Source organism: Peromyscus californicus, unplaced genomic scaffold (assembly GCF_007827085.1).
Source record: "Peromyscus californicus insignis strain IS unplaced genomic scaffold, ASM782708v3 Scaffold_23__1_contigs__length_62951481, whole genome shotgun sequence".
Classification (NCBI taxonomy): domain Eukaryota; kingdom Metazoa; phylum Chordata; class Mammalia; order Rodentia; family Cricetidae; genus Peromyscus; species Peromyscus californicus.
In genome coordinates, this window is record NW_026294534.1 from 60903123 (window position 1) to 60918672 (window position 15550).

A 15550-nucleotide genomic window follows, 5' to 3' on the forward strand; every position below is an offset into this window, starting at 1 on the left:
TCTTACCCCCAACAAGCCCACCAGACTCTGTGCACCCACAGAGCGGGATGGGGAGACAGAGCGACAGAGACGGTGACCAGTCAGACCTCCGTCACGTCTCCTCCTGCCCCCACCCACCCAGGACACCGTGTGAGTCTGGGCTGCGGACCGGGACACTTATGAGCACAGGGTAGTGCGGAGAGCCAGCCCGAAGCTGGTCTGGCAGGGAAGATGGGGCATTCCGGAATGTCCCCATGTGTCTGGAGAGGTTGGGGTGGCTGGGCGTCCTGTGTCAGGTGACACTGGACCTCACATGCCCCCAGTGCACTGGGTTCTGGGCATCAGGAAGCCGGCAAGCAGAGCAGGGGACAGATGCTGCTGGTGACACACCTCGTCCTGGTCACGCATGGCATTCAGCTGCTCCAGCTTCTTGGCCCAGTACCGAGCCTCCTCCTCAGGGATGTCTGCGAGCAAAGCGGCCATGTCCTGGACACCAGGGACACCTGGCCTCCCTCCCCTGGGCGCTGGCTGGGTGGTGTGGGGAGTCACCTGGGGAAGCCCAGGAATGGATGGAGGTGGAGAGGGCAGGAAGCCAGGGGCTCCAGGGTGGGTAGGGAGGATCCTGAAGGCCACAGCCTCCACCATCTCAGTCCCCATGCGTGGACGCTGTGGTCTCCGGTCGGGCGATGCCTAGGACTCACCCAAGGGCAGCTCAAAATGTGCGTCCAGAAGGATGCGGTGGAAAGTGGGGTCCTTGGTCCCACAAATCTCGCTGTCCGCCATGATGGCCTGAGAGTCCAGTGTCAGCCACTCTCCAGGGCCCTCCTGTCATTGGCGAAGGCATGGGACTGGGGTGAGAGTCCCCAAGGAAGGGGACAGACCAAACTGGCCTCTCTCGAGTGGACCTCCTCACCCCGGCCCCCAGCCACTTCACAGGTGAGGGACTTTGTAGTTCTGGCTCCTTGCCACCCTCAGGAAACTGCCTGAGGGAATGAGACCCCCCCCCCCCCCCCCGCCTGGTACAGGAGCACTGTGAGCAACTGGGGTCCCTCTGACCCTCAGTTTCTTTATTGCCCATATGATGACAATCTTCCGTGAAGAAAACCGTCTGCTTCCCTGCGGGGGGGGGGGATACCCTCACGCCTGTGGGTCACTGAGGAAATCGGGGTCCCCGTCTACACCGCTTTTGGTTCTGGCTTTCACAGATGCCGCTTTTACTCTCATTGAGTGTTCATTGATTTAAAAACAAGCGTATTCTGGTGTCTTGTCAGAGTCTGGTCTACCCCGGGGCTGCTGGAGTCCCCAGGAGGGTCAAGAGCAGGTCGGACCCTTAACTGAGCCCAAATCCCCAGCTGGGATGCAGACGCAATGGGGAGCCTCTGGTGGCCACTCTGAATGGCTAGATGGTGACCCAAACTGAGCACTGCCAGGGAGGAGGGCGAGTCTCACTCTCTTTGGACCACAAGCCCCTGGGTCTCTGCCAGACCTCCTTCCCATCTGCCACTCGCCTCGTTGGATTGACGGATGGTCCGCAGCGGGATCCACACGGTGCCCACCATCGTGTCCCAGATGAGACCCTTGTTCCACACCTCCACCGTCAGGCCCAGGTCCAGGCGGTTGATCTCGCTGCGTGCACAGGAGACGAGGACATAAGGGGAGTGGGAAGGGGAGAGGCCCAGAGGTCAGAGCGCGGGCCTGAAGACACCCAGCACTGCCAGGAGGCCTGGCCCGGAGGAGCCGAGTGCCACGGGAACACACGGGAACCTCATTCTATGGAGGGAAAATCACAGGCAGGCAGAGCTGCATGGGAGGGGAGAAACGGGGACAGAAGGTGCCACCACACCCTCTGTCTTTCTGGCCCTTTCTGGGGTCATGAGGCAAAGGACGGACGCACACCTCCACGGCAGTTCCCGGCCAGACTCCCCTCGGTGTCTGGGGTTGGCCATTCCCGAGTCCACACACCGGCCAAGCCACCTTCTCCTCCTCCATAAAATGGAACTCACCGCAGTGAAGCCCCTCAGGGTGATGCGGGCCACGGTTGATTTAAAAGAATGAAAAATCGCAGGATGGGGCTCAGCCTGGTCGCTAGGCATCAATGGGACAAGGGACAGGTGTGCTGGCACACACCTGTAATGTCAGCGCTCAGGAGGCTGAGACAGGAGGATCCGGTTTGGGTCATCTTTAGCCACAGTTAGGGCAGCCTGGGCTACATGAGACCCTGTCTTTGAGGTGAATAAAACAGCCTAGCGGGGAGGCCGTTTTGTAAATGTGGCCTCCGTGGCCCTGCCTGGCTGGGGGCTGAGGGTGCAGGGATTCAGCGACAGGTTTTTCCTGAGCACCCCCCCCCCCCGTGGTGTACCCTGGGAGGTCACGTGGGCTCCTTACAGCAAAGGCTCGGAGCCGAACTACGGCAGGAGCGACTCACTCAGGGTGAAGTGGGGAGGAAAGGGCCAGGAGGAAGGGGTCCCGGAGGGGGTGGCCAGCTGCGGGGGCATCTGGGGCCGTGGGGGGCAGAGACACTGGGGAGGCGTTCCACTGCCTGCAGGGGAGCGGGCTGGGGGGAGGGGGGGGGGAGGGGAGGGGCGGGGCTGGGGCAGAGGGCCATGGAAATGCGGTGGATGTGGCCTGTGAGGGGCCCTGCTGGCTGAGGCCAGGCTCCCTCGGGTGGGAATGAATGGGGTGGGCGTGGCCGGCAGTGGCTGCCTCCGGTGGGAATGAGTGGGGTGGGCGTGGCCGGCAGTGGCTCCTACCGGTGGGAATGAGTGGGGTGGGCGTGGCCGGCAGTGGCTGCCTCCGGTGGGAATGAGTGGGGTGGGCGTGGCCGGCAGTGGCTCCTACCGGTGGGAATGAATGGGGTGGGCGTGGCCGGCAGTGGCTCCCTCCGGTGGGAATGAGTGGGGTGGGCGTGGCCGGCAGTGGCTCCTACCGGTGGGAATGAATGGGGTGGGTGTGGCCGGCAGTGGCTCCCTCGGGTGGGAATGAATGGGGTGGGCGTGGCCGGCAGTGGCTCCCTCGGGTGGGAATGAGTGGGGTGGGCGTGGCCGGCAGTGGCTCCCTCCGGTGGGAATGAGTGGGGTGGGCGTGGCTGGCAGTGGCTCCCTCCGGTGGGAATGAGTGGGGTGGGCGTGGCCGGCAGTGGCTCCCTCCGGTGGGAATGAGTGGGGTGGGCGTGGCCGGCAGTGGCTCCCTCCGGTGGGAATGAGTGGGGTGGGCGTGGCCGGCAGTGGCTCCCTCCGGTGGGAATGAGTGGGGTGGGCGTGGCCGGCAGTGGCTCCTACCGGTGGGAATGAATGGGGTGGGTGTGGCCGGCAGTGGCTCCCTCGGGTGGGAATGAATGGGGTGGGCGTGGCTGGCAGTGGCTCCCTCCGGTGGGAATGAGTGGGGTGGGCGTGGCTGGCAGTGGCTCCCTCCGGTGGGAATGAGTGGGGTGGGCGTGGCCGGCAGTGGCTCCCTCCGGTGGGAATGAGTGGGGTGGGCGTGGCCGGCAGTGGCTCCCTCGGGTGGGAATGAGTGGGTTGGGCGTGGCCGGCAGTGGCTCCCTCCGGTGGGAATGAGTGGGGTGGGCGTGGCCGGCAGTGGCTCCCTCGGGTGGAATGAATGGGGTGGGCGTGGCCGGCAGTGGCTCCCTCCGGTGGGAATGAGTGGGGTGGGCGTGGCCGGCAGTGGCCCCTGCTGGAAGAGGAGCCTGGGCCTGGAGGGTGACCACCTGGGTGGGGGCCGGGCCAGCGGTGTTGGGGAGCCTGCTTGGGGAGGGGCTGCAGAGGGGAGTCTATTTGGGAGTAGGGTCTGGGAGTCTATTTGGGGTGAGGCCTGGGGCGGGGCCTGTTGAGGTGGGGTTTGTTTGGGTGGGGTCTGCTGTAGTCTATGGGGGTCTGTCGTGGTGGGGGAGGGGAGGGGGTGGGGGCGGGGCCTCCAATGGTTGTCCTGGGCGGGACCAGGGTCGTGTCTGAAAAGGCCTATAGTGGGCGGGGTCTAGGTGGGCGGGATTAATGTGGGTGAGCGGGGCTTGTGGGGGGTGAGGTGTGGGTGGAGCCTTCAGTGGACTGGCCTGAGGAGGGAGCCTATGGGGAGCCGCGCCGGGAGGGTGGGGCTATGGGCGGGTAAGAGATGCTCGGCTCCTGTTTTTCTTAGGTGGGCGGGGCCTTTCAGCGGGTGGGCTTGTTATGGGCGGGGCTTCTGGCTGAAGCGGCCTATTGTGGGCGGGCCTGGGGGGGGTGTCTGCGGTGGGCGTGTCAGATTGTCCTAGTGGGTGTGGTTTCCGTGGGCGTGGCCAGGAGGGCGGAGCTTCGCACTCACAACATGAAGTCCTGCTCCCAGCTGGGCTGGCTGCCTCTCACCGCGATGGTTGTGCTCTTCACGTTCTGCACCTTCAGGGTCACGTATGTGTTGAACTTCTCTGCAGCGGAGAGTGGGGCAATGGCCGGCTGTCCCCTCCCAGGTCCGCGTGCTCACCTCAACCCCAGTGGCGGACCAGCAAGCGCGGGCCCCAGAACCACCAGTGGCCATCCATTCTCACAATTACACGGGGAATGGAGGCCAAGGCTACGGGGTTTGGTTTTCAGCTCAGGAGACTGAGGCCCCAGAAGGGACTGATGGTCCATGCAAGAGGATGGCCAGTTCAAGGCCAGCCTCAGCTGCAGAGTGAGTTCCAAGCTAGTCTAGCCAGCTTAGTGAGACCCTGTCCTAAAATACAAAAGGACAGACAGCTGGAGCTGGAGTGTGGGGCAGGCGGTGCCCAGGCCTTGGGTCCCGCTCGTATCTCAGGCCCTCCCTGGCCCTGGGTCCCTCCCCAGGAGGACTGCTGGCCTGGTTGGGTGAGAAAGCTCAGGCCTGAGATGAAGCTGCCCTCGGCATGGCAACAGCTGCCCAGGAGAGCAGACAAGTGCAGACAGGACGACAGATGGGACAGTGCAGGACAGCCAGACAGGACACTTACCGTGGGCACCATCAAAGTTGGCTTTTTTGACTGTGAAGAGACGGGAGCCAGCAGGAGGGTGTGGGGAGGAGAGGGAGAGAGAGAGACATGCAGAGATGAAGAAAGAGATAGAGAGATACAGAGAAGAAAGAGAGATGGAGAGGAGAATTAAAGAATATCAGAGGCAGAGAGGAGGAGGAGGAGGGAGATGAAGAGGGGGGAGAGGAGGAGGGGGAGAGGAGGAGGGGGGAGAGGAGGAGGAGGGAGATGAAGAGGGGGGAGAGGAGGAGGGGGAGAGGAGGTTGAGGAGGAGGAAGAGGAGGGTGAGGAGGAGGAGGGAGAAGAAAAAGAAGAGGAGAAGGTGGAGAAGGGAGAGAGGAGGAGGGAAAGGAGGAGAAGGGAGAGAGGAGGGAGAGGGAAAAGGCCATCAGATAGACCTGAACAGAAGGTGTCTGGCCCATGGACACAACCCTCCCCTTCCCCCAGGCTCCTGTGTTCCCTTCACTCCGACTCCAATAAAGCTGGAACTGGGGTGCCAGGATGTGTGGAGGTGCGGACACTCCCTGACCTGCAGGGTCAGAGGCCCTGACTTAGCTGTCTCCTTGGGCTCCATGCTCCATACTCCAAAGCCTGACGGAGGCAGAGCCCGTGGACGGACAACCCCTCGCTCCCTCTGTCCCTTCTTCCGCTCTCCGGCCGCCCTTCCCTCCTGAGGTGTGTGTAGACCATGTGCAGGTCCCCGGCACACGGGAAGGAAGCGGGGACAGTGACATGCTTAGAAAGTCAGGCTCTCCTGTCGTCCAGACCCTGCTGCCCTTGCCCTGGAGACACTGTGGACAGTCCATGAGAGACAATCTTGTGCACATGACCATTTTTACTTCGAAAATAGCATCAGACACACACCCATTCCAGATCTTTAGGTCCCTGGTATGTGAACTCCTATGCTATCACCAAGCCCCTGCTGAAAAACCCAGTTTGTAAAGGCCAATAAATCTGACATTGTGCCCAGCACACGTGGGACTGTGGAGTGTGAATGGAGAATGCCCAGACACTGGGGGAAGGGAACAGGGATTCAGGCCAGAGAGGGACGGCTGCATTCACATTCCAGTGCTGTGTGACCAGGAGCCAGAGAGTGAGCACTCAGCCTTCATCCTCAGCTTACTTTCCTAGACCTCCTGGCTGATGTCTCCTCTACCTCCTACCTGCTCCTCCTCCTCCTCCTCCTCCTCCTCCTCCTCCATCTCTGTCTCGCTGTCTCGTTCCCCTCCCCCTCCATGATCCTTAACCCCTGTACTTCGGCGGCCTCTGTGGCTGGAGGATGAAGGTTTTGGGGTACCCCACACCCGTGCTGGCTGGAGGATGAAGGTTTTGGGGTACCCCACACCCGTGCTGGCTGGAGGCCTGAGGCTCTGACAACTCAGGCCAGACTCAGGCTGGGCTAGGACCCGGGAGGCCCAGGACATGGGCAGGGGTTCTGCAGAGGGGAGGGGCTTGGAGGGGGAGAGCCATGGTGGGGGAGGGGCCTGGGGAGGTAGTTAAGGGTGAGGTCTGGAGCCTGCTGTGGGGATTTCTGGGAGGGGAATGGAGTCTGAGAGGGGGAAGGGCCAGAGGTGTTTGAGGGAGGGTTTGAGGGTGTCTGTGCAAGGAGTCTGGGTGCCTAGGGAGGGAGGGTTGTCTGGGGGAGGAGAGAGGGTGTCGGGGGAGGGGAGGGTGTCTGGGGGAGGGAGGGTGCCTAGGGAGGGAGGGTGTCTGGGGGAGGGGAGGTGTCTGGGGGAGGGAGGGTGTCTGGGGGAGGGGAGGTGTCTGGGGAGGGAGGGTGTCTGGGGGAGGGAGGGTGTCTGGGGAGGGAGGGTGTCGGGGGAGGGAGGGTGTCGGGGGAGGGGAGGGTGTCGGGGGAGGGAGGGTGTCTGGGGGAGGGAGGGTGTCTGGGGGAGGGGAGGGTGTCGGGGGAGGGAGGGTGTCTGGGGGAGGGAGGGGTGTCTGGGGGAGGGGAGGTGTCTGGGGGAGGGAGGGTGTCTGGGGGAGGGGAGGGGTGTCGGGGGAGGGGAGGGTGTCGGGGGAGGGGAGGGTGTCGGGGGAGGGGGAGGGTGTCTGGGGGAGGGAGGGTGTCTGGGGGAGGGAGGGTGTCGGGTGGGAGGGGAGGGTGTCGGGGGAGGGGGAGGGTGTCGGGGGAGGGAGGGTGTCGGGGGAGGGGAGGGTGTCGGGGGAGGGAGGGTGTCTGGGGGAGGGAGGGTGTCTGGGGGAGGGGAGGGTGTCGGGGGAGGAGAGGGTGTCTGGGGGAGGGAGGGTGTCTGGGGAGAGGGGAGGTGTCTGGGGGAGGGAGGGTGTCTGGGGGAGGGGAGGGTGTCGGGGGAGGGGAGGGTGTCGGGGGAGGGGAGGGTGTCGGGGGAGGGGGAGGGTGTCTGGGGGAGGGAGGGTGTCTGGGGGAGGGAGGGTGTCGGGGGAGGGGAGGGTGTCGGGGGAGGGGGAGGGTGTCGGGGGAGGGAGGGTGTCTGGGGGAGGGGAGGGTGTCGGGGGAGGGGAGGGTGTCGGGGGAGGGGAGGGTGTCGGGGGAGGGGAGGGTGTCGGGGGAGGGTGTCTGGGGAGGGAGGGTGTCTGGTGGGAGGGAGGGTGTCGGGGGAGGGGAGGGTGTCGGGGGAGGGAGGGTGTCGGGGAGGGAGGGTGTCGGGGGAGGGAGGGTGTCGGGGGAGGGGAGGGTGTCTGGGGGAGGGGAGGGTGTCTGGGGGAGGGAGGGTGTCTGGGGGAGGGGAGGGTGTCGGGGGAGGGAGGGTGTCTGGGGGAGGGGAGGGTGTCTGGGGGAGGGAGGGTGTCTGGGGGAGGGAGGGTGTCGGGGGAGGGGAGGGTGTCGGGGGAGGGGAGGGTGTCGGGAGGGAGGGTGTCGGGGGAGGGAGGTGTCTGGGGAGAGAGGGCTGAGGGAGTCTGGGGGAGGGAGGGTGTCGGGGGAGGAGGAGGTGTCGGGGAGGGGAGGGTGTCGGGGGAGGGTGAGGGTGTCGGGGGAGGGGAGGGTGTCGGGGGAGGGGAGGGTGTCGGGGGAGGGGAGGGGTGTCGGGGGATGGAGAGAGGTGTCGGGGGAGGAGGGAGGGTGTCGGGGGAGGGGAGGGTGTCGGGGGAGGGGAGGGTGTCGGGGGAGGAGAGGGTGTCGGGAGACGGGGGTCGGGGAGGAGTGGTGTCGGGGGAGGGGAGGGTGTCGGGGGAGGGGAGGGTGTCGGGGGAGGGGAGGGTGTCGGGGGAGGGAGGGTGTCTGGGGGAGGGAGGGTGTCGGGGGAGGGGAGGGTGTCGGGGGAGGGAGGGTGTCTGGGGAGGGAGGGTGTCTGGGGAGGGAGGGTGTCTGGGGAGGGAGGGTGTCTGGGAGGGAGGGTGTCTGGGGAGGGAGGGTTGTCTGGGGAGGGAGGGTGTCTGGGGAGGGAGGGTGTCTGGGGAGGGAGGGTGCCGGGGGACCCAGGTCTGGGGTTCCGCCAGCGGTGTGTCTGGGGAGGGCAGGGCAGGGCAGTCTGCAGCGACTGCTCTGTGCCCCCCACCGCGCCCGCCCGAGTCACCCGCGTCACATCCCGCCACCTCCCAGCAGCCGCGCGCTGGGGTCAGCGGCGGAAGCGCCGCGTCTGCCCCAGCTATTTATAGCGTGCGGCGAGACCTCGGCGCCGCCGGGAGTCAGGTCCCTGCCCTCGCACAGCCTCAGTTTCCCCGCCTGCCCCTCCCTCGGTCACCTGTCACCCGCCACTATTTTTATTCCTTGCTGGCATCCTCGGGAGCTCAGATCCGTTTTCTAATTAAAGGCAGCTGTCCGGGGAGACTTGTCGAGGTTCCTGGGGGCGGGCGGGGGACCCGGCCACTGGGGAGGCGGTGGAAGGCCACAGGGCGTGCTAAGCAAGGCCACCGGACCCTTCGGGGACCCGCGATGACCGTGGATGACCGCAGAAGAGACGCTGGCCGCGGGCTGGGCACCAGGGGGCACTAAGCCAGGACTGTCACCCTCACCCACAGCACCCTGAAGGAGACGGGAGGTAGCAGGGTGGTCGCCGGGGCGGGTCCCTGTTGCTGGGTGGTATCAGCCGTGGGGCAGCTAGGGACAGACCTTTGCAAAGGATTCTGGGAAAGGAGGAAGGAACCAGACCATCCCAAGTCAAGCAGCCCATAGAAGGACCCTGACTCAGCCTTCCTCTCCAGTTCAAGGCCAGCCGGGAGTCCTCAGCTCCTGCCTGCTGGTGATGGACTCTGGCACTATTCAGGATTCAAGGCAGATTCACACCCACACCCCGCAAATACATGCGCGTACCCCTTCCTCGGATCGTCTTACTCAGGAAACGGTTAGGGAAACTTGAAGATAGCCACCTGCCATCCTAGCACTCGAGTTCAAATCAGCCTCTGCTACACAGTTAGATCCAGGCCTGCTGGGGTACGGGAGGCCCAGCCTCAGAGACAGTGGTGGGGTGCCTCTGGAAGGCGTTCAGACATTAAGAATGCTTCTCTCTTGCCAGGGCAGGAGAGATGGCTCAGAGGTTAAGAGCACTGACTGCTCTTCCAGAGGTCCTGAGTTCAACTCCCAGCAACCACATGGTGGCTCACAACCATCTTTGGCGTTTATAATAAATAGCTAAATAAAAAAAAAAAAAATGCTGCCGGGCGGTGGTGGCACACGCCTTTAATCCCAGCACTCGGGAGGCAGAGGCAGGTGGATCTTTGTGAGTTCGAGGCCAGCCTGGTCTACAGAGTGAGATCCAGGAAAAGGCGCAAAGCTACACAGAGAAACCCTGTCTCGAAAAACCAAAAAAAAAAAAAAAAAAAAAAAAAAAAAACAACAAAAAAAAAAATGCTTCTCTCTCTTTCTTTAGTTTTTGTTTGTTTCTTATTGTTTTTGTTTGTTTGTTTGTTTTTTGAGACAGGGTCTCACTATGTATATGGAACTCACTCTGTAGACCAGGCTTGCCTCGAACTCACAGAAATCCACCTGCCTCTGCCTCCCCAGTTCTGGGATTAAAGGCCTGTACCACCATGCCTGGCTAAAATGTATCTTTTTCATTTTAAAGGAAAAGCTAGCTCGTGGGTAAAGAGGCTGCCACATACGAACGAAGTAAGACCTAAGTTCAGATCCCCGGGACCCGGGTAAAGATCCACAGGGCGTGGTGGGTACAAGTGGATCCTGGCGTCCTGATGGTCAGCCAGCCAGTGAGCTCAAGTTTCAGTAAAAGATTCCGTTTCAATAAATAAAGTGGGCGATGCCTCCGCGGGCAATGGTTTCCGCCAAGCCCATGAATGATGGAAGGAGGGCAGACTCCCCAAAACTGTCTTTTGACCTCCACATCCGCACACACGGCTTCTTACAAAATCGGGCGAGATCACAGGAGTACTTGGCCTGTCTGCCTGTGAACCGTGCGCTCTGGAGGTGAGGTGTGGTCAAGGGTGTGCCTGTGCTGGGATGAAGATCCTCCTTCCTATATTTAATTCTTGAGTGTGTACCAGGGTTCATTAGCCCAGGCTGGCCTCAAACTCCTGATCCGCTGCCTCGGCCTCCCAAGTGCAGGGATGGTAGGCATGTGCCACCGGGCGGGCCTGGTTTATGTGGTACTGGGGATGAAAATCAGGCCTCTGCGCATGCTGCACAGCACTGTACCGACTGAGCTACAAGCACTGCACCAACTGAGCAGCAAGCACTCTGCCCACTGAGCTGCAGGCACCCCACACACTGGGCCTCAGCTCCAGCCCATGCGTGTGTATATCCTAACGCTAATTAGCATATGTGTGGACAGCCCAGATCTGGGTCTGCAACGTGGAAGTTTCCATTGCGGGGAGACTGGAGCCCCCATATGGAGTCTTAAAGGGTCCGGAGCCTGGCTACGAACATGTGGGGGTGGTCGTGGGTGGGGCCCTGGTCCAGCCCCGCCCCCCGCAGGCCCCACCCGCACCTCCCAGGAAGCTTGCCCCCCCAGGCCTGCCCTTCACCCGCGGTCTCCCCACCCGGGAGTCCAGGGGATCCAGTACAACGTCCCGGGCCTGGCTTTCTGGAAGCCTCGGTTCTGACGCGGCCCGCTCTCCACCCCCGCAGCCGAGCCTCCGGTTTGCGTCAGAGTTGGGGTGACGCCCCCCCCACACACACTAGGCAGGATGGGAGGATGCGGGGTGCAGGGAGCTGGCGAGGAGGGGGTCCACCTGCATTTCTGGCCGGGGCTGTGGGGCTGCCCAGAGGGTCCCCTTCGCGTTCAGCTCCACGTACTTCCCAGGCCTGGAGGCCGCCACGGCCCAGTGACCCTGAGCGGTCGGAACCCTCCCCAGCGCCGGCTCACAGAAAAGGGCCCCTGCGCCTTTAAGAACACCCGCGTCCACCCGACTGGAGCGGCGCTCCGCGGGGCGCGGGCGGGCGGGGCCGGGTTTGTGAATGGAGCCCGCGCGGAGGGGGAGGGGGAGGGGGAGGCGGGGGGAGGGGCGGAGGGGCGGGGCCAGCCCGAGCCACGCAGCCGCGGAGCTCAAATCCGCACTCCCGCCGCCCAAGGTCTCCCGCAGCCTGAGATCTGAGGCTGTGGGAGACTAGCACTCCGCCCCGCACAGCCTGCAGGAGGTGGGGAGGGGAAGGGACCCACCCGCACCCCAAAGACCCGGAGCTCACAACTGCGTCGGAACGCGCCCCTCTCCGGCTACTCCCCTGCCCAAGGTCTCCAGCAGCGGTTACCCGCGGCGGCTCCCGGCCCCACCCGGGGCTTCGAGGGGCGCAGGGGTCACACCTCTCCCGTGGTTCCCGGCCTCCTCCCACCAAACGCGGAGCGTGGGCCTGGGCGTGGGCCTCGTGCAGATGGCGTTTTGGCCCCAAAATAGCTGCCCCCCCCCCGCCGTCTCCTTCCCTCCATCCAGCCCTAGGGGTGAGGCGAAGAGGGGGCCACGCGCTCCCGCGGATCCCGCTGCCCTGTTTGGGGGACGCTGGGGACCGGAGGAGGTGTCCCCACGCCCAGGCCGGGCCCATGCCCCCACACCCGCACCCTCGCGCGCAAGAGCCGCCCGACTCCCCGGCCCCTGCAGCGCCCACACAGCATCTACCCCGGCGCCCAAGCCCCGCATTCACGCGTGCGCGCGGCGGGCAGGGACCCCCGGAGCTGATCCGTGCGCGCCCCGCAGCGCGCCCCGGGGGTCCCCTCCGCGGTGCAGCCCGGCTCGGCGCAACCACGCGGGCCCGGCGGCAGGCCAGCAGGGCCCGCGTCCACGCAGCTCCTACCTCCGACGCACAGCAGAGACATGACTCCGGGCGGAGGGCGCGGCGGGCGCAGCGCGGGGCTCGGGGCTCACGCCGGGGCCCGGCCGCCGGCCATGTCGCTTCAGCACCGGGGGCGCGGACAGCGCCTGACGCGCTCTGACGCTGCGGCGTGGGCGGAGCCGGGGACGCGTGACGGGGCGGAGCCGGGCCCGGCGCCTTAAAGCGCGGGCCGCGCGCGCTGGCCGGGCCCCTTCCGCTGCCGGCTGGGCCTCTGCCCCTGGCTCTCCGTCCCTGTCGCCGCCCAGCTAGGTCTCCACGTCTGTTTCCCTCTGTGAGCCTCCTCACCTGGCTCTTACCCTCCTGGGTAACAAAACTGTTGCTCGTCAGTTCCCAGTCTCCAATGTCCCGGGAAGCCGTCCTGATTTCCGAGCACTGAATCATATTTGATTCATTTTGTTTTATGCTGTGCTGACACTTGAACTCAGGACCTCCCGCATGTGAGGCAAGTGCTCTACCACTGGCGAGTATCTCCATCCGTTTTGTAACTTTAAAGAATTACATTCCTTGCTGGCGAGGCAGCTCACGCCTTTAATCCCAGCACTCAGGAGGCAGAGGCAGGCGGATCTCTGAGTTCGAGGCCAGCCTGAGCTACAGAGTGAGTTCCAGGATAGCTGGGACTGTTACACAGAGAAACCCTGTCTCAAAAAAATTAAAAAACAAAACAACAAAACAAACAAAAATTACATTTCCTGGAGCTTTCTGGGGAGATGTCACTGGTCAAGCACACTGGCTGCTCTTCCAGAGAATCAGCTTCCCGTCCCCAGCACCACATGGTGGCTCCCAACCATCCACAGGCACGGAAATGTATGCAGGCAAAACGTTCATGCACATAAAATAAAATAAATCTAAATGTTTAAAAACAGCGTTTATTTATGTGTGTGGGAGTGAGGCTCACAGGTACCCCAGTGTGCATGTGGAAGTCAGAGGTCAACCTTCCAGAGCTCCAGGAACTCAAGACCTCAGGTGTGGCTGGAAGTGCTTCTGCTTACTGAGCCGTTGTACAGGGCCCTATTGATTTATTTACGTGTGTGTGTGTGTGTGTGTGTGTGTGTGTGTGTGTGTGTAAGTGCGTGAATGTATGTAGGTGTGTGTGTGCATCTGTGTGAGTGTCTACATGTGTGAGAGCATATGTGTGTGTCAGTGTGTGTCAGTGTGAGTGAGCGTGTATGTGAGTTTGAGCATGCTCAAGTGTGTGTGTGAGAATGTCTGTGAGTGTGTGCATCTGTGTATAAGGGTGTGTCTGTGTGTTTGTGCATGTGTCTATGTGTAAGTGCATGTGTGTGTTTACTTGTGTGTATGTCCCCAAGTGTGTGTCTATGTGTGCATTGGTGTGCATCTGTGTCTGTGTATGTATGTGAGTGTGTATACACACACTTGCGCATGTAAGCCCAGAAGACAACCTTGGGTGCAAGTCCTCATGCACAGATCATCTATTTATTATTATTGTTTTTGTTGTTGGCAGTGTCTGAGAGGCCTGCGGTTCACTGCTGTGGCTGGAGCGGCAGGAATCCTCCTGTCTGCAGCTCCCGGAGACGGGACTGGTGGTGCACACCGCCAGCAGCTCCTTCCGTAGGTTCTGTAGACAGAATCGCATCCTCAGACTTCTGCAGACACCTCCATGGGTCGGTCCCGCAGGAGCACATTGATCTTCACCATCCTCTGCTGCTGCTGCGTGTGTGTGTGTGTATGTGTGTGTGTGTGTGTGTGTGTGTGTGCCACCACGCCTCAATTCTGCTGCTCTTGTTAAAGCTTATTTACTTTAGCCAATTAGTGGCGGTGCACGCCTTTAGTTCCAGCACTCGGGAGGCAGAGGCAGGCGGATCTCTGAGTTTGAGGCCAGACTGGTCTACAGAGCGAGCTCCAGGGCAGTCAGGGCGACACAGAGAAACACTGTCTTGAAAACCAAACAGCAGAAGCTGATTTACATTTTTGTTTTGTTTTTCCAGACAGGGTTTCTCTGTGTAGCCCTGACTGTCCTGGATCTCCCTCTGCAGACCAGGCTGGGCTTGAGTTTATTTACTTTTACTTTATGTGTGTGGGTTGTTTTTCTGTCGATTTAGTGGCCAAACCTGAACCTACTGATATTTTAACAACTGTCAGCACCCTGCTGCTCAGACCCAGGCTGGCGGGATTTCCAGTCCCAGCTTGGCCACTGCCGCCAATGGTTCTATTGGGGTGAAAACCTTCTAGTTCATAGAAGCCGAGAAGCAACCAGCTGACCTTTTGGCCAGAGACCCAGCAAGAAAAGCTTCTCTCCAGCTGCCCCAAATCAAAAGCATCGCATATCCCTAGGTCCTGCCCTACTCCTTCCTGGGTGTTTCTATGTCCATATTTCTGACTCTTACGTCTTCTCTAGGGCTAATTCCTGTCTGCTAGTCATCGGCTCTGCCCTCTGATCCAAGGCTGATTTTATTAACACAGTCTCAAGAGTTTCACAGTGCAATCAAATTCCCGCAACGGTGAGTGTTTTGTTCCTGTGTCAGGCGCCACCCGAGTGCCTGGTGCCCTGGAGGAGAGAAGACGTTGTCAGATCACTGGGACTGGAGCTGCAGATGGTGGTGTGCACCCATGTGGCGCTGGGAATCAAACTCAGGTCTTCTGCAGGAGCAGCGAGTGCTCCTAACCGCTGAGCCACCTCTCCAGCCCCTCTGTTACTTGGTTATACCGCATAATGACCGCCCCTCTAATACGCCGGCTCCCTTTGTCCTCCAGGCCACCTTCATGCACGTGCATGATTATATGTGTTGGTATAAATTCTAGAATCCACTCCAGTCTTTTCATGGGAGGTCCTGGGTTCATGGGAACGGCCCTGGAGAGCTAAGCCTCCTGACTCTCCTGCCTCAGTTTACTGAGTTGCTGGACTGCAGGCCCGAAGCCAGCACGCCCACCTCAGAGTTGACTCCTCACAGCCTGAGACCCTTCCCTTTGTGTGTTTGGGTCCTGATTCCAGCTCTGCTACGTTTACTGCCTTCCGTACCTACAGAGCTCTTCCTATTGGGCCTGGAAAACCAGGTTGAGCTCACAGAGTCTCTGTCACAGCACAACACCGAGGTTCATCAAAACAGGAGGTGTTCAGGACCTTAGCCTCATTCAGGCCCTGCCTAGGATCCCCCAGTGAGGGGCTGGGGGCGTGGCTCAGGGGTGGAGCCCCGCCTAGAATCCCCAGTGAGGGGCTGGGGGTGTGGCTCAGGGGTGGAGCCCCGCCTAGGATCCCCCAGTGAGGAACTGGGGGCGTGGTCAGGGGTGGAGCCTCTGCCTAGAATCCCCAGTGAGGGGCTGGGGGCGTGGCTCAGGGGTGGAGCCCCGCCTAGAATCCCCAGTGAGGGGCTGGGGGCGTGGCTCAGGGGTGGAGCACTGCTTAGAATCCCCCAGTGAGGGGCTGGGGGCGTGGTCAGGGTGGAGCCCTGCCTAGAATCCCC

At 62.1% G+C, this 15550-nt stretch overlaps 1 protein-coding gene across 6 annotated transcripts in view; it reads right to left on the minus strand.

Moving 5' to 3' along the window:
- Unc13a (unc-13 homolog A) overlaps positions 1-12219 on the minus strand; it is a 52410-nt gene extending 40191 nt beyond the window's left edge. For all 6 annotated transcript variants that reach the window (XM_052752545.1, XM_052752549.1, XM_052752546.1 and 3 more), the window contains exons 1-6: positions 12093-12219; positions 4916-4945; positions 4276-4375; positions 1488-1605; positions 681-804; positions 370-443 (exon numbers count right to left, since the gene is read on the minus strand). In XM_052752545.1, the coding sequence (XP_052608505.1) occupies positions 370-443; positions 681-804; positions 1488-1605; positions 4276-4375; positions 4916-4945; positions 12093-12114 (468 nt within the window). In that variant the 5' untranslated portion in view covers positions 12115-12219. The remainder of the gene's footprint in view (positions 1-369; positions 444-680; positions 805-1487; positions 1606-4275; positions 4376-4915; positions 4946-12092) is intronic.
- Between the last annotated feature and the right edge of the window lie 3331 nt (positions 12220-15550).